Raw genomic sequence first — 22,876 nt, 5'->3', positions numbered from 1 at the left:
GAGACACAGCTGACTCCAAACAAGAACAGCATCTCCATGGGTCCCGCATGGAGCAGAATTTCTCTGCATTCCATATGCAAGGGACACCGGCCAGTGCTTGTCTTTCTCCTCTGACTATTTCACCTAGCATCAGCCCCTCCAGCTCCACCCATGTTGCTGTAAAGCTGTGATTGCAGCTAAAGACACAGACTATTAGGATTTGGTCTTGAAGAGACCAAAGCAGCCACATCTTCCACTCCTGTGCATAGCTCGCTCTCGAAGTATTGCAGGACGGGACTGGACAGTCCCGATGGTGGGAAGCTGAAGGCAGGCCCACTGGTTAACGCCCTGTGCTGAATAGGGCTTCTCAGCTCATTGAGAGGGACTGAAAAATGTTATGGGCACTCTCTACCTAGGGGTCATGGCTTTTAGTCAACTCGGGCTGGGGAGCCAGGATCCAATCAGTTGCTGGCTTCGAGCCTGGTGCTGCACTATTCCTGATTCCCCTACAAAGCAGGAGCCTCAGAAATGCAAAGATAATAGAGGATTCCTGAATGAGGACCCCCAGGGACATTTGATGGCAACTGTAAAACCATTAGCTAAGGGAGGCTAAGTAAGGAGGTGAGAGGGAAATCATGAATGACTCCTTTCCTATAAAATTGAAACTCAAACCACAACCCCAAAACATGAAGAAATCTTGAATTTCTAAAAACACAGCCAACAAAACCAATGAACACAGTATCTCACCCCAGATGAAATTAATTTTATGGGAAAATATGAAAAATATGTTCAAGAGGATAAATGAAGGAATGACTTCTATTTTAAAATAGCAAAACTACCAAAGAAGGGTATGAAATAAGAAAAAAAATAGATTTGAAAATGACAAATTAGCCGTTTGGGAGGTAAAAATGTAGACAGGGAAATTACAAGGAAATCCAACTAACTGCAAGGGAAATCTGGAAACCAAGTTTGGGCCCCCACGTAAGGCAGGGTGGCTAGATGCGAGAATATGAAATTCCGTCCAATGGCGCACATACCTAAATGTAAAAGGTAAGAACTATGAAATTTCGAAAAGAAAAGATGGGAGGAAATACTGGTGACCTTGGGTTGGAAAAGGTTATTTACATACAATGATGAAAATATGAAAGAAATATTTACAAATGATACAGGTAAGTACAGAATGTATCTCATCAGTAGTAAAAACTTCTCTTCTAAATGCACTTTTAAGAGACTATAAAGACAAGCCACACATGGGGAGGAAATATTTATAAATTATTTACCTACTAAAGTGCTTGTATCTAGAATATACAATAAATTCTCAAAGCTTATTAATAAGGAAATAAGCCCTTTGCCCAACTGGAGATTTGAATAGATATTTTACCAAGAAAAGGCATTTGGATGGCAAATAAGTGCATGAAAACATGTTCAAAAACATTAATCATTAAGGACATGCATACTAAAAAACCTCAATGAGGCACCATCACTTACCTACTACTAGATTGCTACAAGGGCAAAGATGGACCATACCAGTGTGGACCAGAACGCGGTGGCTCTGGACTCTCACACCTTGCTCATGGGAGTGAAAACAGTGCATTTGGGAAAACTGACACTTCCTTCATACACTTCCCACATGATTCAGCCATTCTCTTGTCTACCAAGAGAAATGAAAGCAGCTGTCCTTACAAGACTCACACATGAATTTTCACAGTAGCGTTACTTGTAATAACCCCAAACCAGAAATGACCCAAATTTCCATCAGCAGACAAATAGGTAAACAATTTGTGGCATAACTGTGCCGTGGACTATATTTCACTCTGCAATGAAAAAGAATGACATGTGCGGGCCTCCCCCCTGGTGGCGCAGCGGTTGAGCGCTGGGCTGCGAAGCTGCCTGCAGCCTCTGCAGCACCGGTTCAATCCCCAGCCGTCAGACGAGGGTCCCACATGGCGCGACAGACCTCTCCTGCCGCACCCGCTACTCCCCTCAGCAGTGTATTTCATCAGCCTGCCTGCTCTGCTCTCCCCTCTGGCTCTGGTGAATCCTCTCACCCTCCCGCGCCTCTGACTGTATCCAGTGCTTGTATAAATAAATAAATAAATCTTTTAAAATAAAAAATAATAAATAAATAAATAAATAAAAAGAATGGGGGGAAAAAAAAAGAATGACATGCACAACAACGTGGATGAGTCTCAATATAATTGTGGTGACCGACAAAAGCCAGACGTAAAATAGTATATACTGCATGAATCTGTTCATATGGAATTCTAGAAATGACACTTGCTAATAGTCTGAAGTGACAGAAAATAAATCAGCGGTTGCTTAGGGGTGAGGGACAGGGAGGCGTGGGCAGGAGGCACATCGAGGACATAATCTGTGTATATTCATTGTCTTGACCGCCGTGACTATTTCATGGGTTTCCACATACTTGAAAACTTACCAAATTTGCACTTTAAATATGTGCGGTTTGTTCACTTCATTTCAGTAGAATTGTTTATAAGACAAGCAAATTGCATATTTATGTAATGACACAGTCTTTAGAAATGAAAATTAATGACCTAGGGTGATATGTACTCAGACCAACTCGTCACAAAAATATAAGCAAGTTTTAAAATGATTGGTATGGAATGAGAAGTGTTATATAAAATATGATAAACTACTAAAAACCCTGTCTGCTCTTTAGACATGTATACATAAACTCGCTTAGAAGTGACTGACCCTGAATTCAAGAGGGTGTTTTCCTCGGGAGAGGGACGTGGATGAAATTAGGGAGGAACACACAGGGCTTCAACGCATCCGTGATGTTTTACTTCCTTTGGAAACTCAGGCAGTGACATGATGGAAATTTTGAGATTTGGAAGGCCGGCGCTGGGTACAGAAAGTTCTTCATGTTACCTTTCAAAGTGTATTTTGAAATTGATCACTTTAAAGAGTGTGTATTTGCTTATGACACTATCTCAGAAGACAAGATTAGAAAGCAAGGGTGACTTGGGGAAGATGAGGGCCCAGCCCGGCTTCTTTTGAGTTCGTGCTTTGGCATATGGCCAAGGACTAGTTGATCCCAAGCCCCGAAATCCAAATGACTGAGTTCCTGGTCAGGGCACGGTGTCAGCTACATTTCTTTTTAAAAAATTTTTAAAAAGATTTATTTATTTATACAAGAGCTGGGGTACAGGCCAGAGGCGCGGGAGGGTGAGAGAATTCACCAGAAAGAGGGGGAAGCAGAACAGGCAGATTGACCGAAGACACTGCTGAGGGGAGCAGCAGGCAAGGCAGGAGAGGTCTGCCGCACCATGTGGGTATCTCCCTGGCCGACCGGGAATTGAACCCACGCTGCAGAGGCTGTGGACAGCTTCACAGCGCTGTGCTCTACCTGCTGCGCCACCGGGGAGGCCCGTCAGCTAAATTTCTACGCAAAGAGCATGGGTGCCAACACGGTAGAAGTCGGAGAAGCTGGCCGGGGAGGGCAGCTGTTAACTTGGGGCCCGGTAAGGGACTTGCATCCCTTGCAGCTGTGACAGTCTGAGGATACTGAATCCAGAGAAGGGACAGTGGGGTCTTCTGATTGCACTTGGACGTGAGGGGTGGAGGAAGAACAGGCAGAAGCAAGGAGACTGCGAGAGTAAATTACAGCAACCTCCTGACTTTGTCTCCATCTGTCTCTGGTGCCAATCACATGGCCGTTAGACTTGGTGGAAACAAACACCCAAATCCTCCATCTGGGGAGGTTGCCAAGCAGGCGATGTTGGCACACATGAGTACATACTGGTAATTCCTGCTCTCAGACCATTGTGCATTCTTTGAAATAAACAGCTTGGCAGCCTTTATACTTGAACCAACTGAAGAGTCTCAAGCCATGAGACTGCCCAGGAAAGCATTGTCTTCTGTTTTCAGTAGCAGGAGATAAGTTTCATGTCAACACATGAGAAGCTGACGGCAAACTCCAGATTAAGCAAATTACGTGTTTACTGTTCAGACACAGATCCGCGGTGGAAGGCCGAAGCCAAAGCGAAAAGGGTCCCTTCTCTCCACTGCTTTTGTGTTCTCTAACTCTCTGAAATTTAAGACAATTAACTTGGACTTAATGTTCCTGTTTTTCCATAGCTTGATAGACATGCTGGGTACAGGCCTCATTGTCCCTTCAGACACTTGTGTTAATGGCTGATCATTTGTTTGGACACAGCAATTTGGGGATGGGAATCCTACTTATATAAAAGCACATATATAGAAGCATTTAAAATGCATTTAAAGAAAAATAAAGAGCTATGTTTAAAAGCATGTGTAAGGCACCTTAATAAACAGCAAATAAGCTGATATCAGAGGCCTATGTCCCCACTCAAAGGAGATCCCAACACACAGAATATTTCTATAATGTGTGTGGAGTGAACTCCAAAGGTTACAACGTGCAATCACACTTCCCAAAGGAAAAAGAGAACAGCGTCCATGGAAATATTTCCCTGCAGCAGTAACGTGCAGATAATCTTACGTGTCAGTATCTAGTACGTCTTTTAAAATACTACATTTTATTCATCTTGTCAGATTTTTTTGTTGTGCGGTATTTATTTTTAAAATTGAAATAATCTCTTGTTTAACCCAGGATATCAAACTATTATTATTTCAAAATCTAATTAGTGTAAACATTAAAGAGCTAGTTAACATTGGGGGGGTGGTACTAGGTCTTTGAAATCAATTATTTTTTATGCAATTTGGACTAGTCACATTTCAAGTGATCAGCATTTTAAAATAATATCTAAACAGTGTTTCCTAATGAAAAAATTAGTATTGTGCTAAATGTTTGGTGTCAGGATGTGTTGTAAATGAGGGTCATCTTATCAGGGTCATTTAAGTCGGCAGACTTTTCCTCTAAAGGGCCAGATAGTAAGTACCTAAGGCTTTGTCGTGTAGCCTGTTGCAACAGCTCCTCTCTGCCCAACATGGGAGAAAGCAGCCGTAGGTGATTCATAAACAAGTCAATGTAGCTGTGTGCCAATAAAACTTTATTAACGCAAACAGGTTGTGTGTGAGATGTGACCCACAGAACGTAGTTTGTGAACTCCTAATTGAAAAGTGTTTTTTCTCTTTCTTTTCTTTTACTGTACCCTACAGTAAGAAATATGTATGATATCAAATCCAGCACAGACACACACCCCACACACGCAACAAAAAATGTATACGAATTTTTTAGTACAAAGCCCAACTTGTCCTTTCTTTCAAGAATGCATTCTGCAACTTTTCTCCTCTCCTATTTAGTTCTTTAAAGTTCATCCTGACCATACAGATGACTCACCTGTCACCTGCAGATCAAAAAACATCCTTGCTTATTACAATGCAGATTCTTGCAGTTCAGTCAATGACAGCTTCTTGCCTAGGATATTGGAGAGTGGACACAAGCATCTACAGGTTTTCTTTAAATAAGGTCCCTGGCTGACTCTTGTGCACACCAGCTTTGGAAACCTCCAATCTCCCTTGTCAGTGGAATTGTACCCTGAACTAAAATGAAACATGTCCAACAATTGCTTTGTGCAATTATTCCTATATTTTCACAGAAGACTCTTTTTTGGTTTGCTCGAATGGAGGCATGACTTAGAGCTTTTTTTTTCCTTTTCCTCTTATGTCACTTTGAATTTCCAGTGTCATGGTAGAAGAGGAGAAAGAAGAAAATGAATTTCAGGCCCAGTTACATTAGTATCTGTGTGATCATTATCAGGCTTACCAAAAGGATAGTGATTGACTGAAATTATTCTAACGGGATAGCTTGACCTTTTTTTCTTTGGTTAGAATTGTGTCAGACAGCTTCACTTTTGCCCTGTAATTTAAAGCATTCTCTATGTTGTGTGATTAAATATTCCGTTCTTTTGATTTACTGTGGGGACCATAAGTTAGTTTTCCTTCCTCTGCCGATTTCTCATGGTGGTTCTGATATCTTGAATTGGGCTCTGTGCCTCTTTATATATTGATGTTAGAAGCCAAATTCTGTTTGATATAAAATAAGTGTTACGTTATTCAACTAACGAACACAGTTAACCTGCTGTGATGAGCACTGACATTATAACGAGTTAAGTCTTTTACCAGGCTCAGGATCACATACTGTTTGCCCCAAAGTTTCAACACTTCATCCTGTAACTCTCTACTTGCAAAACTTTGTCTCCCTCTTGCCTGAAATCGCGTGGCTGCCGCCGCTCCATCCAGCCCTGCTTTCCTTTGTTTGCTATAGTTTGACATGGCTGGAATCGGACGTTCCTCAGAGGCCTCAAGTTCTGACATCTCCTTCCTTCCTTTTCTTCGATTAGAGTTGCACAGGGAAGATAATGACGTGGAGAAAGAAGGAATTTCTCAGAGTTAGCAGGAATTCTGGAGGGAGCCTCAGCCAGCCTTGTCTGTAAGACAGATTAGCTGGCCTCCTCCCTACCCTTTCGCCCAGGGCTGTTTTCCATTCCGGAATGATAGTGAAGCGGGCCAAGACCAGGCGCAGGCTGTGTGCATGGGGCACCAGGCACACGGCAGGTCCAATTAGCGATCTAATTTTAACTTGGCTTCTGGCCAGAGGGCTGCATCTCATGGCACACTTCAAACACCAGAGCCATCGGTCAAGTGGCTCCCCTGGACTTATCTGGGTCTGCCCCAGAGGTTATGGTCAATTACGTTTCAGGGTCGTTTTCAAGCAAGACAGAATCAGGAACTGGAATGGAGGTTGGAAGCAAACATGCATTTTTATCCCTACTGGGAAACGCTTATCAAAATAGTTCTTAGTTATCAAGTAAGCACAAAGTGCCTGGAAATGGCGTTCCCGGTGAGGGGAATGGCCCAGCTGTGCTTTCTTTGGCTTTCTCTCATCTGCTCAACAGGAAAAATATTAATCGATGGAATAAATGCTCCCTTTCTGTTCATTTAACACATGAGTTTTAGATAGTGTGGGAAACAGTAATGCCTGATGGTTTCGCATCCCCATTTTGTTACATGGATTGCAAAGAACATTTTAGAAAACGTGTTTCACTTAAGCTGCACACTTGCGTTACAGAGATGCCCTATTTTCTTGGCGGCCCGGCTGAGAACCTGAGATAGAGATCGGGTTTCCCTTCAGTCTCACAGTAATTGTGTGGAATCCTCCAGGGAAGAGGTCTGCTGACCCTCTCTAGCTCACCGCTGGCCACACCATTTGTTCCCATCAACAGGGAAGCAATTCACAATTCAGCATTTCCTTCTAAAACAAATTAGCAGCACTCCTCCAAGAAGATAAAGGATAGTTAAGACAAGGGTCCCCTAGCTGGGATTTCCATATTTCGGTATCTCTCCATACCTGCTCTTTGAACTCTCCTTGAAAAATGCTAACGAAGGGCTCATGTCAGGAGGACGCAGCCGGTGCGTCTCCGTGAAGCCTGCCTACCCACGTTAACCCTCTTGGCTTCTTTTGTCCAAGGTGATGAGGCTTCGCAAACTGGCTCAGCAGATCGCAAACTGCAAACAGTGCATTGAGCGGTCGGCGTCGCTCATCTCCCAAGCAGAACACTCTCTGAAGGAGAATGACCACGCACGGTTCCTGCAGACCGCTAAGAATATCACCGAGAGGTGAGTGTGGGGGCTGCTGGGAAACTCTCGGTCCTGGGCTCGTCTGTCTGGGGTGTGATTGGTTGGCCTGGCCCTTGCCTGGCTTTTGTTTTCGTTTTCAAGGCTGAGCACCAGAGTGAATGGAGGCTTTGAGTTGCTTTGTTCCAGCTAGAGATGCTTCCCTTTGACCATCAAAGCCCTTTTCGCCGCAGCCTGGAGTTCAAGGCCTTTGAAACAAGAGTCCGCCAGTTAGAAAGAATAAAATCAATCTGTTTTTAGGGGGTGAAAAGCTTATGATGGCACAAAAACAGTATTTATTGTGACTCTCAGACTTGATCTTATCTTGCACTTAATAACAAAGAATCAAAATGAAGACAAAAACATAAAAGGGAATCTTTTCTTCCATCACCGGCTAATCTATTTTTAAAAAATCACCAGGTGTTGTTCTCTGCGAGGCCTGCTTTTATTCCGTTGAGAAGCTCGGCGCCTCCTATAAAAGGTCAAGGCTGACTCAAACAGGAGAGAGAGGACCAAACTGTCAACCTCAGAACCCCTTCTTTTAAAATCCCCTTATTCTAGGGTGGGGAGGACGAGAATGATGTTCTTTGAACGGTCGGCTTGGTGGTAACACTGCCGGGCACAAGTGGCCCCTCAGTATATGCACTTGATGGGCACGAAAAGTATCCCCCTGCCCTGATGCAAGTGCCTATGGCAATGCCAGTGGAGCCAGGGCAGCCGATACTGCCTAAATGGACATCTCCAGTGGATGCCAGTGGTCTGGATTCATTCCTTCGAATTTCCAGCGTCAATTGCCCATTCATCCAAAGCAATGCTAGAATCCTATCGCCGAAGACCCCACTCAGCCCATTCCAGCTGGTCTTTATCCTAGAGTAGAGGTCTGCACACTTTTCCCGTGAAGGGCCAGAGACGTTAATATTTTCACCTTTGCAGGTTATGAGTTTGGGGCTACAATCGCCTAACGCTGCTGTCGCAGCTCTGTGGCGGGCTCTCGTGGAGAACACAGAAACGAACGGGCGGGACTGGGCTCCAACAAGACGATTTACCGAAACAGGCGACAGGCCAGACTTGGTCTTGGTCTGCCGGCTGTACCTTGCTAACCCCCAGCCTAGGGAAACAAACACTATCTTACCACTTGAATTTCTTCGAGGAAGGAGAAAGAAAACTAGCATTTAGTGAGTGCTGGCTTGTGTCGGACACTGTACTCATTCTCAGACGGTCACGTGGAAGTGGGATGGCTGCTTCCGTTTCCACTGTCCTTGCAACGAGAGCAACGTACAGTATTTTCATAAGGCTGGTCCAGCATCCGACCAGCTTCAGTGGGCTATTTCTTGGATTTGAGAAAATTTCCTTCTGCGACTGGTTAGATACTTATCTCTTCCAAAGAATGAGGATAACAGCTGGTTATCATCCCTTTTATATCCTTCAAACGATCTCCTCCCTGCTCAAAGAGAAGCCAGTTTCTTTCCTCATGACTCTGAGGCTCCAAGTGCTTCATTGTCTTCACTGCTCTCATCTGGACTCCAGCCAATTGCTTTATATTCATTTAAAGTTAAAAACTGCAAACAGCACGAATAGTCAGTGTATCTAGGACACTCTTGACTAGACAGTGTCTACACTTAGGTCCTGATTTCCAGCTGGGATCCAAGAACACTTCCTCTAAAGAGCAAGATGTCCAGATGAAGTGACTACTGCGTGCTGTGTTTCTCAGCAATCCCTAAAAATTCCATCAAGTATAACATGAATAAATGCTCACCTACAGAGGAGAAAGAGTGTTGCCCCTAAAGTTAAAATAGAAAATTCTGGAAGAAGTCCCGCATATGCTGTATAACCCAAGCAGGTTGGTGCCCACATGTGATCTCCCTCGGACCCAGCAGATCATATCTGGCCCCATTCAGCTCGACCTGCTACAGGCCCATCTCATCAAGAATGGAAATCTGAGCTCTCTTTCTCCAAATGAATCGTGTAATCACTATATAGTCTAAGCCTCATAATTATATAGTTCTTTGGTGTGATTGTATGTGTAGCTTTATAAAATGATGTTAAATAAGCAAAAGTAGGTTGGCCTGCTGCTTGTTGCCTACCTATTCCATCAGGTTTGAATACATAGTGTCTGTAAGCATTGGCCACGAGCCTTTGTCCCTTGTTTCTGTGGCCCCTCTGTCCAACTCTGTGAGTCTTCTTGGTTGATCCCTGCGCCTTTCTCTCTTACCAGAGCCAGGGTGTAGTAGTGCATTTGGCAAATCTCGAGCAGACCAACATGAAGCACATTTTGTTACTGTGAAAGCTCCCTGGGGTGTGCCGTGGGGATGTGCCTTGGTGACTGCCTGCCCCAGAGAGCCCTGTTAGGTGGTTGGCCCGGGGTGGGGGGTGCTGGGCGGGCTGCAGTCCAGCCTCTTCCACTCTTTGACAGAAATCCTGTGAGCAGTGAGGCTCTAGACCTGTCCTTCTTCTGGAAACTAGCCATGTATGGGTAGCGACTGAGTGTCATAGAGACTGGGGACACAAAATAGAAGCAGGAACAGGTAGTAATGTGTGACCCTCCCTCTTAGGCATCAGTGGGACACATTGATTGTCCTTATGTGCCTGAATATACTAAGAGCTTAGCACGCACACACTCACTCACGCACAAGCATGCCCACACATGTACGCATTCTCTCTCTCTCTCTCTCTCTCTCTCTCTCTCTCTCTCTCTCTCTCTCTGAAAAAAGTTGAGAAAGTGGCATAGTACTCAGGGCCCCGGTGGATTTGGACAGCTTACTTGACAGGCTTGAAGATGGGCAACAAGGATTTGGAGACTAAAACTTGGCCTAAAATGCTGAATTTGGCAGGTCTCCCCTGGCCTGTCACTTCAATTAAGAGTTTGAAATTGTAGCCAAAGATAAATATCTTTCCTTTCCATCAAAAAAATGCGTAGGTGTTAATAGCTGCAGTAATCTCCGAAGATTCTGGCTGTCAGGCTCTGCCTGCCAGGCGAGGGACCTTCCTTCTTCCCTTCCCACTGCACCAAGTCCCCACCGTCAGGTCGCCGGCTCCTAAGGGTGGCGCTGGGCTAACGGGGCCTTTAGCTCATTGTGGAACGTGGTACCCGGGGAAACGTGGGTATGAGCCTTGTTGGATGAGCCTGTGAGGAGGCTTCTGCTACTGGACAGACACGTGTCAGAGCAAGACCCTCTTTTCAGAACAGTTGAGCTCCGCTCCTGTTTTCCCTACCAGACCTGTGGTGTGCGGCATCTTAAGGGAGAATGAATTGGGGTTTTCACTTGGAAATTTTCAGTTGAGGAATCCAAAGGGCCCTATGGCATTTCTCTTATCTGCATTGATGACAGTATTTGGGGCGCCCCAGGCATACTTTAAGGGCTTTGTAGACATTTGTTGAATAACCATACGCGCGCTCTGAATGTTGTAGTTTCTGTATTTACAGTTCTAAGCAAAGTGTGTTTTAAATACCAGTTTCCCATTTATGAAAACTGCCCAGCAGCCACCCCTTACCCACCTGTCTAAACTAGCAATTGTTAGTGACAATAGTTAGCTCCAGCCCCCCTGCTGTGACATTCAGCCCCAGAAATCACAACCGAAATCACAACCGCTGCTCTTCACAGCTTCTTGGTGAGCCAGTCAGGTGCTGCATTTAGATTCTCCGCCCTCATGCAAATACTTGAACTTTTCTTTCCAGAGTGTGCGCCCCTGCAGGCTTTCACCTGTGGGTCCCAGGATCATTCCAGGGATTGCCTTGGTGGTCATCCCCCCTGCTTCTCTCCCTGTCCGACACTGAAAATGCACCGGAAAGACAATTATAGAAATGTTATCTGTGAGGGTGTTGAGCATTTGGCAGGTAGAATTTTTTTCTTGAGGTGAAATTTGTATGACATAAATTAGCTGTCTAATGTGTATTTGAGTCGGTGGCATTTAGTACCTTCACAAAAGTTGTGCCACTACCAGCACCTCTACCAAGTTCTGAGCTCGTTCCATCGCCCCTGAAGAAGGCCCCCTACCCATAATTCACACACTTTCCCAGGGCCTTCCCCCAGCCTGCTTTCTGTCTCTACGAATCTGCCTATCCTGGGCATTTCATGCCCATGGATCATACAACACGCGGCCCTGTGGGCCTGCCTCCTTCTGCTCAGCACACTGCCTTGGGGGTCCAGCCCCATGGTGGCAGGTGTCACCTTTTATGGTGAATTATGTCGCTCACCGTATGGATGTGCCAGGGCTACCGTGTTTACAATCACCAACTGTGCGAGAACGTGTCAGCCAACAGACTGCATACGGGGTGGTGGCGATCATAGATGCTGGTGTGCGGGCGGCGACACCTGGGTGCGAGTGTGCAGAAGGACATCCTGTGGTGTTTGCACAGTGACAAGGTTGCCGAACCATGGATTTCACAGTGTACATCCTCCTCGTTAATCATCACATGCCTGCATGGCCAAGATCTAATATTTGTAAACTCCAAAGCTTTAAGAACTACTAAAAGATGCAAGAGGAGATAAATCTCTTGGGGCAACCAGACTGAAAATTTTCTAGATTAAACGGAAGAGCACAGACCTGGAATTCGCCTCCTGGCTACAGCCAGCTGTATAAATGAGCGTCAGGGCCCTTAATTAGAAAATAGTAGCTAGGGGCCTCCCCGGTGGTGCAGAGGTTGAGCGCTGGGTTGCGAAGCTGCCCGCAGCCTCTGCAGGGCCGGTTCAATTCCTGGCTGCTCCCCGGCCACCGGAGGAGGGTCCCCCATGGCGCGCAGACCTCTCCTGCCGCCCGCTGCTCCCCTCAGCAGTGTCCTTCGGTCCTTCTGCCTGCTCTGCTCCCCGCTCTGGCTCTGGTGAATTCTCTCACCTTCCCGCGCTTCTGACTGTACCCGGTGCTTGTATGAATGAATGAATGAATAAATAAATAAATAAATAAATAAATAAATAAATAAATAAATAAATAAATAAATCTTTAAAAAAAAAAAAAGAAAATAGTAGCTAGATTTAAAGCTAAGTCATTTCAAAGTGTGTCTTCACTCAAAAATTTCCAGCACCCTACACAGAACCCTACACTTAGAAGGTCCTTGGCGGACCTGACAGTACCAGAATCCTCAAGATCCGAGTGCAGTGTGGTTCGACTCTGGTCTGCCTCTTCTACGCGAAGAGGAGAAACCATGTGTCCATTGGAGGAATTTGTGAGGGAACTCATGAACGCTTTCCATGGCATCTGCTGGGAATATGGTGCAAGAAAATGAATACAAGGAGCATGGAACGAGCCAGGCAAAAACTCCTTTTTTAATGTTTATTTTAGAGAGAGGCTAGTAATTGATTAAACTAATCCAATATCTGGAAACATTCTTTTTTAATCTTCGCTTTGCCTTTTATGCAGTTTGAAATTTTGGAGACTCCTCTTTGAAGTGGAGAAGGGTCGAGTCAGAAAGGAACAAACAGTTTCCCAGACAGATGTGTGAAGAAAAGCCTGCGGCTACGTGCTTCTCGCTGGGGTTAGATGGCGGGGCCGGGCTGTTAAATACACAGCACCATGAAATATGAATATTCTTTTGCCTCCAAGGGCACTTTTTCCGATAGTAAAAAGGATCGGGGTAGCTCCGTTGTTCCTCCAGCCCTGACCGGGGTAGCTTTTCCTCCAGCCCTGACCATTGGCATTGTGTTGTCATGTGGCCCCCTTCTGAGGTGCTTTTTAACGCTCCCATAAAACCAGTGCTATTTGTTAACGACCCTGCTCTTCCTCTTAGTTTATTCATTCCTGAGTGGTGATGGTGGAAGTCATCTTGACATTTCTCATAAGATAAAGTTCATCTGGACAAATTTGTTTTAAATTGCAGGGTCTCCATGGCGACTGCATCCTCCCAGGTCTTAATTCCTGAAATCAACCTCAACGACACATTTGATACCTTTGCCTTAGATTTTTCCAGAGAGAAGAAACTGCTAGAATGCCTGGATTACCTTACAGGTATTGTCTTTTGTGTTTTCTATAATGTTGTGTGCATTCAATGCCACCAGACCAATTCCCTAAAAACCAGAGGTGTGGGTTTCTGACTTAGCACTCTTGGGGTTTTTTTTGTTTTTTGTTTTGTTTTGTTTTGTTTTGTTTTGTTTTTCATTTGGGAAGATTTCTTTTCTTTCTTTCTTTTTTTTTTTTTAAAGATTTATTTATTTATTTATTTATACAAGCACTGGGTACAGTCAGAAGCGCGAGAGGGTGAGAGAATTCACCAGAGCCAGAGGGGAGAGTAGAGCAGGCAGAATGATGAGGTACACTGCTGAGGGGAGCAGAGGGCAGCAGGAGAGGTCTGCCCGCCATGTGGGACCCTCGCCAGCGGCCAGGGATCGAACCGGTGCCGCAGAGGCTGCGGGCAGTTTCGCAACCCAGCGCTCAACCGCTGCACCACCGGGGAGGCCCAGCGCTCTTGTTTATTGTTGATGCTCCACCAAAGCAACACAGCCCAACATAAATTGGGGACAGATTTCAAAAGAGAATCTCGATCGTTAGATGCACACTCAGAACCATTTGCACTATTTCCTTGACTCTCAGAACATGGGCACCACAAACAATAGCACTGTTGGCCAAGAGAGAGCTGGGGAAGGGAGCCTGGCTCATTCCCATTTCACGTCAGCAAGACATCTGCTCTCAGAGTGCCCGGGCAGAGACAAGATGGCCGCTAACGCTGAGTGGGTGTCTCCCCTGCACCAGCTCTTTGTATTTGCAACCTTGTTTAATCTTCACAGCATCGATTGCGGTCAAGTGTTATAATCCCCAGTTTGCAGATGACGGCGGTCATCCATCTTACTGGAGGCCAGATAGCCAGGGAGGGCCAGAATTAGGATTTGGCTGGGTCTGTGCAGACTCCAGCGACCCCTGCTCTTTCTAGTAAAACACCGAATTTCGTCTTGGCAAAGGTCACCATGGCAAGTGTCCCAACCGTCATATCAGAAATCCTGGTACCGCGTTCCGGTCCTGTGCTTTCTGATAGGCATCTGTGGGGCGGGGAGGGGGCAAACTTTAAAACCAAAAGCAGCAATAATAAAAGAAAACCGCAGACTTCTCCTCTTTGTCTTTGTTTAGATGAACTTATTTGTGTTAGCCTAAGCCCCCAGTGCTGTGACCTCAACACAGCCAGATGTGCACTGGCTTCAGGCCACACAGCCTTCAAGAACACACGCCCCCGACTTCGTGCAGCCTCGGCTTCTCAACTTTACTTCTCTTTGTGGGAGAGTAGTCGGGAAAGGTGAAGCAAGAGAGAGGGAACGTTGTGTAATGTTTATTTTTACAGTCCGTGGAGAGACAGCAAGGAGTTCTGTATTCAAAGAGCATTGTACTCGGAAGATCATTTTTTTTCTCTGCAAGAACCCCAGCTGCTGTTTTTAGCACTTGCAAGGAGGAGAGTCATCCTGCAAATTTCTTATCTTATGTAATTTTCTCTTTTAACTACACTGCTCCTATTAAGGAAGAAAGAAATCAACTCAGAAAGCATTAACAGTAAGGAACCAAATTTGGTTTCAAATATTTATGAATAGAACAGTCCTCCTTGTTTAAGCTTTTACCTCTGAGACTTATCTATGCTGACACCATCCAGTGAAATTTCCCACGATGCTAGAACATTCTGTATGTGCACTCTCCAAGATGGCAGCTGCCAGCTACACGGGACTATTGAAAACGTGAAGGGTGGCAAGTGAGTTTTCACTTTCATTTAACTTTAAATTCAACTGAAATCTAAAGAGCCACATGTAACTCGTGGCTGCTGTACCAGATAGCGCAGTTCCCGGCTTTGTCGGCCGAGCTGTTTTCACACAGCTCGGATGGGATGGTGAGGATGGTTGGTGGTGAGGATGGTTGCTACGAGGAAAGAATCCCGTCAGCAGCAAGTCGAGCCCGAGCCACCGGGGAGTGTGGACGCGAGAACAGAGGGGCGTGGTCCTGGTGGGGCAGTGGGTCCGGATGCCCTGGGGCCTCAGGCTTTCCTCTTTTCCTGCTCTGCCATCTCCGTGCCACGTGCTCACAATATGACTGTGCTCTCCCTCCACGCGCTCAAGTTCTAGGCCAAGCGAGAGGGTGCTGGGCAGGGTGTGATGCTGAAAGCTCTGTCAGCCAGTTTGTCTTTGCTCAGAAGACCCAGCCACCAAACTAACACTGTGTGTTGTGGGCCAGATCCCTATCACAAGGGCATGCCCAAGGGCAGCGAAGACTGGAAAATGTTTGGCTGGGCACGTGGCTCTTCTGCACTAAGGCAGGGTCTTGGGGACAAGAATGTGTCCTCCCGTTTCCCCAGAGTCATTGAATGGCAGTTCAGTAGCGTGTGGGCACTTCAGTGTCAGTGGATTGCCAGGGTGCTGAGCAGAGGGGAATCGTGAGAGTGGTTTGGGGGAATGGGGATGTGTGCACCCAAAGGAGGGCCATATGCGGTACCTGCTATCATGCCTTCTTAACTGACAACCTCAAATACAAATCTGGCCCATTTCTAGACATAACATCCACCCTGGCCATAACATACGATGCTTGGCTGATATCGCCAAGTCCAAATAGTTTATCAGACGTTTATAATCAGGAAGCGCAGTGTTTGTGGAGTTTAGCCCACCATTTCTTGCATCCTGTTTATGATAGAGGCAAGAACATAACAGCTCTGGTACCAATTCTGTGAATATGGAAATGGGCGGCAGACTGCTCTTCTCATTTACAATAAATGAGACATTGACTTTTCAGGACAAACCCATTGAGTTTACAGTCGGAGCAGGGTTGGCCTGCCTGACTGCGAAAACAAGATTTTTTCCCAATGACATGCCTCTAAGTGGCATGTCAAGTTAATTACCCAGAGAGGTGACATTTCCTTCCTGATGGCAACTACTGCCGTGTGTCTCAGCTCTTTACCTGCTCGGAACATAAGTTTTCTTTATGTTTATTCATATATTGCAGTGCAGAAAAGACAAAATCTTCGTACAGTGGTTGATGGCGGAATAATTCAAAGAACTGTTGCGATTCTAGGAGGAAAAGTGTTTCTCCACTGAGAGGGGGGTCCCACACCAACAGGGAGGTCCCGCACCAACAGGAACCACACAGACTAATAAGCATGTTTTACAATGCAGCTGGGCCTTCCCCACAGAATGCAGCTCCAGACGGGTGTTGCGGATTCATGCGCATCCAAGTCACAGCACCCCACGTTAAATCTTGCATGTGGATACGCCAGGAGACAGATGTGTAAATACCTATCAAGAAAGAATGCTGTAAGGGCTATGTGAGCCCTTCTATCTCACTGCACAACCTTCCTGCAGTGCCCGCCATGCTGCACATGCCCAGGAATGTTCTTGGGGTTCATATCTTCAGGTGGTAAAGCAAAGAACTAAAATGATCGGTTTTAAACTGACCGTGTTCACGGTCAATTTCATGGTGAACATTTCTCCTTCTTTGGTTGTGTGTAGGAGTCATCATTCCTAATCAAAGTTTACAGCAGGAAAGAAAGCAAGGGCCGCTACTAATCTGTAGAGTGAGGATATATTTCTCCTTTTGAAGTTAGGTTCTGGGGTAGAGAAGAGTGGAACATGGGCCTGGATCAACTCTCCAAACCAGCGGTCGGCAAACGTACTGTAAGAGCCAGACAGCAAATAGTTGCGGTTTTGCAGCGCATGTGGTCACAGCTTCTCCATTCTGCTGTTGTATAAAAGTGGCCACAGAAAATACATAAACGAATGAGCCTGGCTGGGTTCCAATAAAACTTTATTTACAAAAACAGGCAGTCGACCCCATTTGGCTCCGAGCCAGCGATTGCCAACCCCTGCTCTAAAGCATCGTTGCCGCCGCAAAATCCCTGCCTTTTTCTTGCTCACACACTTCTCATAAAACCAGTCACTGAAATCAATCCAGTAGAAGTCATTCAGTAGAAGTCAAATCATTATTTTAGTAGGATTTAGACTCTTTTCTCCAGAATGTGTTAAAGACATGAAACAGCCGCCTTCTCCAGCCATAAATTGAAGCAAATGTCAAAAGGCATCCTGTGTTTTCCTCGGGGAAGGAGAATGTCCTCTCACCTGCGATTGCTGGGTGAGCATGTTCTGCTTAGAAGTGTCCCTTCCATATTGAACAGCGAGAAGAAAGCAGGGCCACACTGAACCTTTTTTTTTTTTAATCAGGCATCAAAATATGCAGTGAAAGAAAATTGTCAAGCCGTACTTGGCTGGTTTGTGATGGGCTCACAATACCGGCATTTTTCCAGTCAGGTGTCTAAGTATAAAAACACGCGGCATCGTGCAGCTCAGAGGTTGGCCAACTTTGGCGCACAGGCCAAACCTAGACCTCCACCTGTTTTTATAAAGAGTTTTGCTGGAACCTGGCCATGAGCGTGTGAGGACGAAGTGTCCAGAGCCGCTGTCAGAGCGCAGAGGCAGAGCTGAGGACACGCAAGAGACCGCCTGTCCCCGGAGCCTGAAACACTTACCTTCTAGCCCGTTCCCCGAAAATGTTTGCCATCCCCCTGATGAGGATGAAACTTCAAAAGTTCATCTTTACCAAAAAAATCTTTACTTTTTGTCTGACTTGTTTTCCTCCACGCGAGAGAGGGTAGCGCCTGCTTAGCCTCCTCACTTTCCCGACAAGCAGGGAGGTGTCGCCTCCTCTAATGAGCTTCTTGAACCCCACAGCTCCCAACCCGCCCACGATCAGAGAGGAGCTCTGCACGGCCTCCTACGACACCATCACCGTCCACTGGACGTCGGACGACGAGTTCAGCGTGCTCTCCTACGAGCTGCAGTACACCATCTTCACCGGGCAGGCCAACGTCGTCAGTGAGTACCGCGGCCCGGGCCTCTGTCTGTGGTGGCTGCCTCAGGGGGTCGCATTTCTGGGTGTAAACGTCAAGGGGGAGACCGCAAGGAATGAAAAGCCGCTATTATTGATTTGTCTTCCTAACCAAGAAGACGCTGGCAATTGCTTGCGCCTGTTAGCAAAAATAACGGGCCAAATAGCCAGTTAGTCGTGAAAGTGAATAACCTTTACCCAGACCACACGGGGGAGCCTGACGGGCATGTTGTTTTGTTGCTGTTGTCGTTGTTATAGTCATCGAGGCAACGTTGATGTACATCACAGTGTATGTCTCGGGGGACAGGTTTACACGCACACGTGTATGGTGTTCTCTCACCACACCTGCCACCCAAGCCCTAGTCATCCTCCAGGGGCCCCTGACAAGCATATTGTCGAGAAAGAAGCAGGAACCGAAAGGCTACGGGCGCTCCGCATGCATCGATACGTGCGTGGCTTAAAGGTAAAAACGAGCCATTCTGTTTGGAGCCGCGCAGAGGTGTACAAACCCTAACTCATAGGCAGGATGATGGTGACCTACAGAACGGGAGGGGAGCAGCACCATGGGGAGCGGGGTGGCACCATGGGGGTTCGCGGGGTTGACAGCACTCTCCGGGCGGGAGTGACATGGCTTGGGCGTTGTGTCACACATTCAGTTTTACTACTTTTCTGGGGGCTATTTCATGATTTTTAAATAAGAAACAGACTCAGGAGAACAACCAAAGAACGTCGACTGCTGGTCCAATTCGGAGGACAGCAGCACTGTGACGTGCAAGGGCATTGATTGTCTCCCAACTGGGGAGAATCTCAGACTGGACTTGAAGCAGGCCCCCCTGCGATGGGGCCCCCCCTTACTGAGCCCTGTGAGATACTTGGCGTCTGGGATAATTTGAACTTCTCCAGCAGCTGGCCCGAAGGAGCTCCCAGAGGGCCCCACAGTTGTTTCAGTTCAGTCGAGTAAAATGGCAAAGGACCAGAAAAATTGGCTTTTTGGGAGAGTAAGTTTGGGACTTCCTTAACAAAGGAAAATAGAAGCTGGCACAGTAGAACGGAGCAGGATGGCAGCCGCTTTTGAACAGAGAAATGTTTTGGATAACTCCACAGCAACTTAATGTGCTTTTATTATATAAGCCTTTTCTCTCCGAACTACTCTGCTCTTTGCTAGTGCAAGGAATTCTGAGGCATGTGATGCTTAAAGTAGAAATTCGATGTGGTGTTAAGAGTGATGCAGGAAGGCCCCTGGGAAGTACTCAGGTGTCCATGGCTCACACTCACAAGTGGCCCCTCGTAGCCCCTCTGCCAGCTTCCCCTCCTCATCCTCTCACCCCACTCCCTGATCAGCCTCCCTTGAGAGCGTCTGTTAAAATCTTACCATTCCCGGGGAACGTGTCACTTTGCAGTGCGAAGGGGTAAGCCATGACATGCTGAGAGCAGCCTAGGCTGCTGCGGGGGTAGGAGACAGAGAGGGCAGCAGTGGAGGGGGCAGCAGGCTTTGGGGGACACGATGGAACTAGGTCTTGAAAGAGCAGGTGCTTATTGGCAAGGGTAGCCCAGAGAACTGCGTCTCCACACGGGAACGTGTAGAGCGCTAAGAAGCAGGGCATGCTGGGAGAGCTCAGCTAATTCGACGTGGCTAGAGAGATGAGTGAGAAGAGGAGACAATGAGAAATGAAGATAGAGAAAGAGAACCCGACTCCGGCCCATGTAGGGCTGCTTCCAGAAAGCAGTGTTCTGAGTCATGTAGCAGGAGTTAGCCGCCCGAGGGCGCCGGGCCACAGCGTCTGGACTGCGGCCTGCGGGCCAGGGTCGTGCAGAGCGCGGCGTCCCAGACGCTCCTTTGGATGCCGGCTCGGGCCGCACTGGGGAGGGCCGAGGGGCGGCACGACTAGAAGACCCGTGAACCAGGAACTTTCTAGTAGCCCGCAGAGGCAGAATAGCCAGGACCTACAAAGGGTGCGAGCAGCAGGAAAGATAATTCCACAAAGACTTCTTTACTTCTGGTTCACCCCCCGGAAACACCGTTACCGTCCCTAGATATGTGAAGTGCTCTCGGGAGCAAGTCTGAGAGTGCTGGCAGGGCAAGGCCTAGGCCTCCCGCCTCTCCCTCCAAGCTGTGGGATTTGGCATCATGCACCATCCCTCGTTCTTCTTGTCCCCCTGCAAATCATGAAGAAATACCCATCCTCTAACATCTTGCTGTTTGGTTTTGCAAGAACACTGTGAAACAATACATAAAATGCACAAAATGTGTGCAGCGAAAATTGGGTGTTTTCGGGGTGCCCGCCGCCAGCCTCCGGAATGAGCCTCCACCCTGGTTCCATGCCTCCCGCCTCTCTCCTTAGTCTATTTATAGACACACTCATGCACACACAGATTTTTCAGAGACACAAAAAATAATATACCATACATAGGTCTCCACCCTGCTGTTTTCTCCAGGTCTTGTATCTGAAAGACTCTTCTATTGCAGCACAGAGCTGCTTCATTCCTCGTGGAGGCTCGCGGCACAGTAAGGATGCCCCCCAACTCCTTGACCTCATCTGCTATTGATGTGTATTTACTGTTTCCAATCTTGGTCTTTACAGACAATGCCTCCATGGGTATCCTTGAATTCTTGCCTCCCACTTAGGGGGATTGTATCCGCAAAATGTTCTCTTGTGATGCAATTGCTGGGACAAGGATTGTTTGCATTTGAATTTTGGTTGACGTTGCCACTTTGCCCTTCAGAGAGGTGACATTAAATGCATTTTTCCAGCTGTGTGAGCTAAGATTTCACTGATCTAGGAGATATATATATATATATATATATATATATATATATATATTAACATGAACTAAAGCCTGGTAAGATTTTCAAACCTTGATTATGCTCTACCATAAACCTGAAAAATAGATTATTCTGTGATCACTAATATCACACTAGTCACTTCATTCGAAGCAGGTTCTCAACCAGGGGCAATTTCCCCCTCAGGGAACATTTGGCAATGTCTAGAGATATATTTGGCTCTCAAAACATGGAAGGGATGCTCCTGGGATCTAGCGGGCAGGCCAGGGCTGATGGGAAATGTGGCCCAGATCATAGGACGACCCCCACCCCACCCCCAGTAAAGACAGATCCAGTCCAAAACGTTAGCAGCGCTGAGGTGGAGGAGCCTGGCTTTAAAGCAAGGCTAACAAGTAGCATCTAAACAAATAGTGGTCGTACCTAAGTATCCCTTTTAGAGGAAGCAGAGCAAACAGCCTCCTCCAGGAGCTCCTTCTGGCCAGCAGCTGCTGCTGCTTGAGAGGCTGAAACTGCCCCCGATGCCAGTTCAACGCAAAACAAATCTACATGGCTCCTATTTGCATTATCGATCCTGAGACTCACTGAACGAACTAACCGACACACCGCGATGCTTACAGCTGGGAAGAGAAAACCCAACAAAGCCACTTATTCTGACTTCACTTAAGGAATCACTTCCTTCGCATTACGGGCTGAATGTTACTGCATGTTGGGGAAACCGAACTAGAGATGGGATCACACACTCGCTGGAAGAATGTGACATTGAATGGGTGTTCAGAAACCCCCAGGCAGTCAGAGCAAAGGAAAGCGTGGAGTGTGATGAGAGCAGGTGGACATTAGAGGCACGATTCACCACAGAAGGTGAACTGGGATTGATCAGCATGGTGGCAGACTCAAAAAACACTTCGAGAAGGCTCTCTGAAAACACACGGAGGACTGATAGAAGGAATGTCTCCTGAGAAGTGAAGAGTGTGGTTGGTTATGTGGGTGTTTCATTAAGAGATGCATTAAAAAACCCCGGTCAGCAATCCCAACAAAATGGGGTCTCTTGGCGCCACGTGTAAAGAGAAAAAGAGAACATTTAGAGTTGTTTATAACTGGAGGATGGTTCGTGGCCCATGCGAGGAATGGTCTATTTCTCTAAAATGATTTTCACGTGGTTCAGGAAAAAGGCTACCAATGACGGCTACGTTGCTGAGCATAATGGCTTAAAAGTTTTCTGCTGGGCAATTCCAGAGAAGGCGCGTTTCCGGAAGCCAGTTGCCACAAGAAAATAAATGCAAATGGCTTCATGGAGATTAGAGACCTGCCTTCTTCAAAGCATAGATGCCAGAAAGGCCCATTGTCCCAGGACAGATGGAAATAGAGCACCTGGGGTGCACTCGTCAGGTGGCTCATATGAAGACTAGTTCTCTCTCTTTTTTTTTAAGATTTTATTTTATTTATTTATGCATACAAGAACTGGGGTGTAGGCCAGAGACACAGGAGGGTGAGAGAATTCACCAGAGACAGAGTGGGGAGCAGAACAGGCAGACAGACCAAAAACACTGCTGAGGGAAGCAGCAGGTGAGACAGGAGAGGTCTGCCGCGCCATGTAGGTCAGCTCCCTGGCCAGCTGGGATCGAACCCGCACTGCAGAGGCTGCGGACAGCTTCACGGCACTGCACTCCACCTGCTGCGCCACCGGGGAGGCCCAAAGAGATAATGTTTTAACCTCACATGCTTGAGATAATTACACTAAAGGCCTCAGACCTGTGCTTGCCACAGCAGTAACACACAAACATC

At 46.8% G+C, this 22,876-nt stretch overlaps 1 protein-coding gene across 4 annotated transcripts in view; it reads left to right on the top strand.

The window, feature by feature from the left end:
• The window catches only part of MID1 (midline 1), a gene marked incomplete at both ends in the record, with an annotated part of 96,137 nt that overhangs the window by 60,897 nt on the left and 12,364 nt on the right, over positions 1–22,876 (top strand). For all 4 annotated transcript variants that reach the window (XM_084258345.1, XM_084258344.1, XM_084258343.1 and 1 more), the window contains 3 exons: positions 7,394–7,542; positions 13,352–13,479; positions 18,156–18,299. In XM_084258345.1, coding sequence (XP_084114471.1) covers positions 7,394–7,542; positions 13,352–13,479; positions 18,156–18,299 — 421 coding nt within the window. The remainder of the gene's footprint in view (positions 1–7,393; positions 7,543–13,351; positions 13,480–18,155; positions 18,300–22,876) is intronic.

The sequence above is a fragment of the Talpa europaea genome (genome assembly GCF_964194135.1).
Source record: "Talpa europaea genome assembly, chromosome: X".
Classification (NCBI taxonomy): Eukaryota; Metazoa; Chordata; class Mammalia; order Eulipotyphla; family Talpidae; genus Talpa; species Talpa europaea.
Note: the sequence above shows the minus strand (reverse complement) of the source record. Positions and strands in the feature narration are given on the sequence as shown.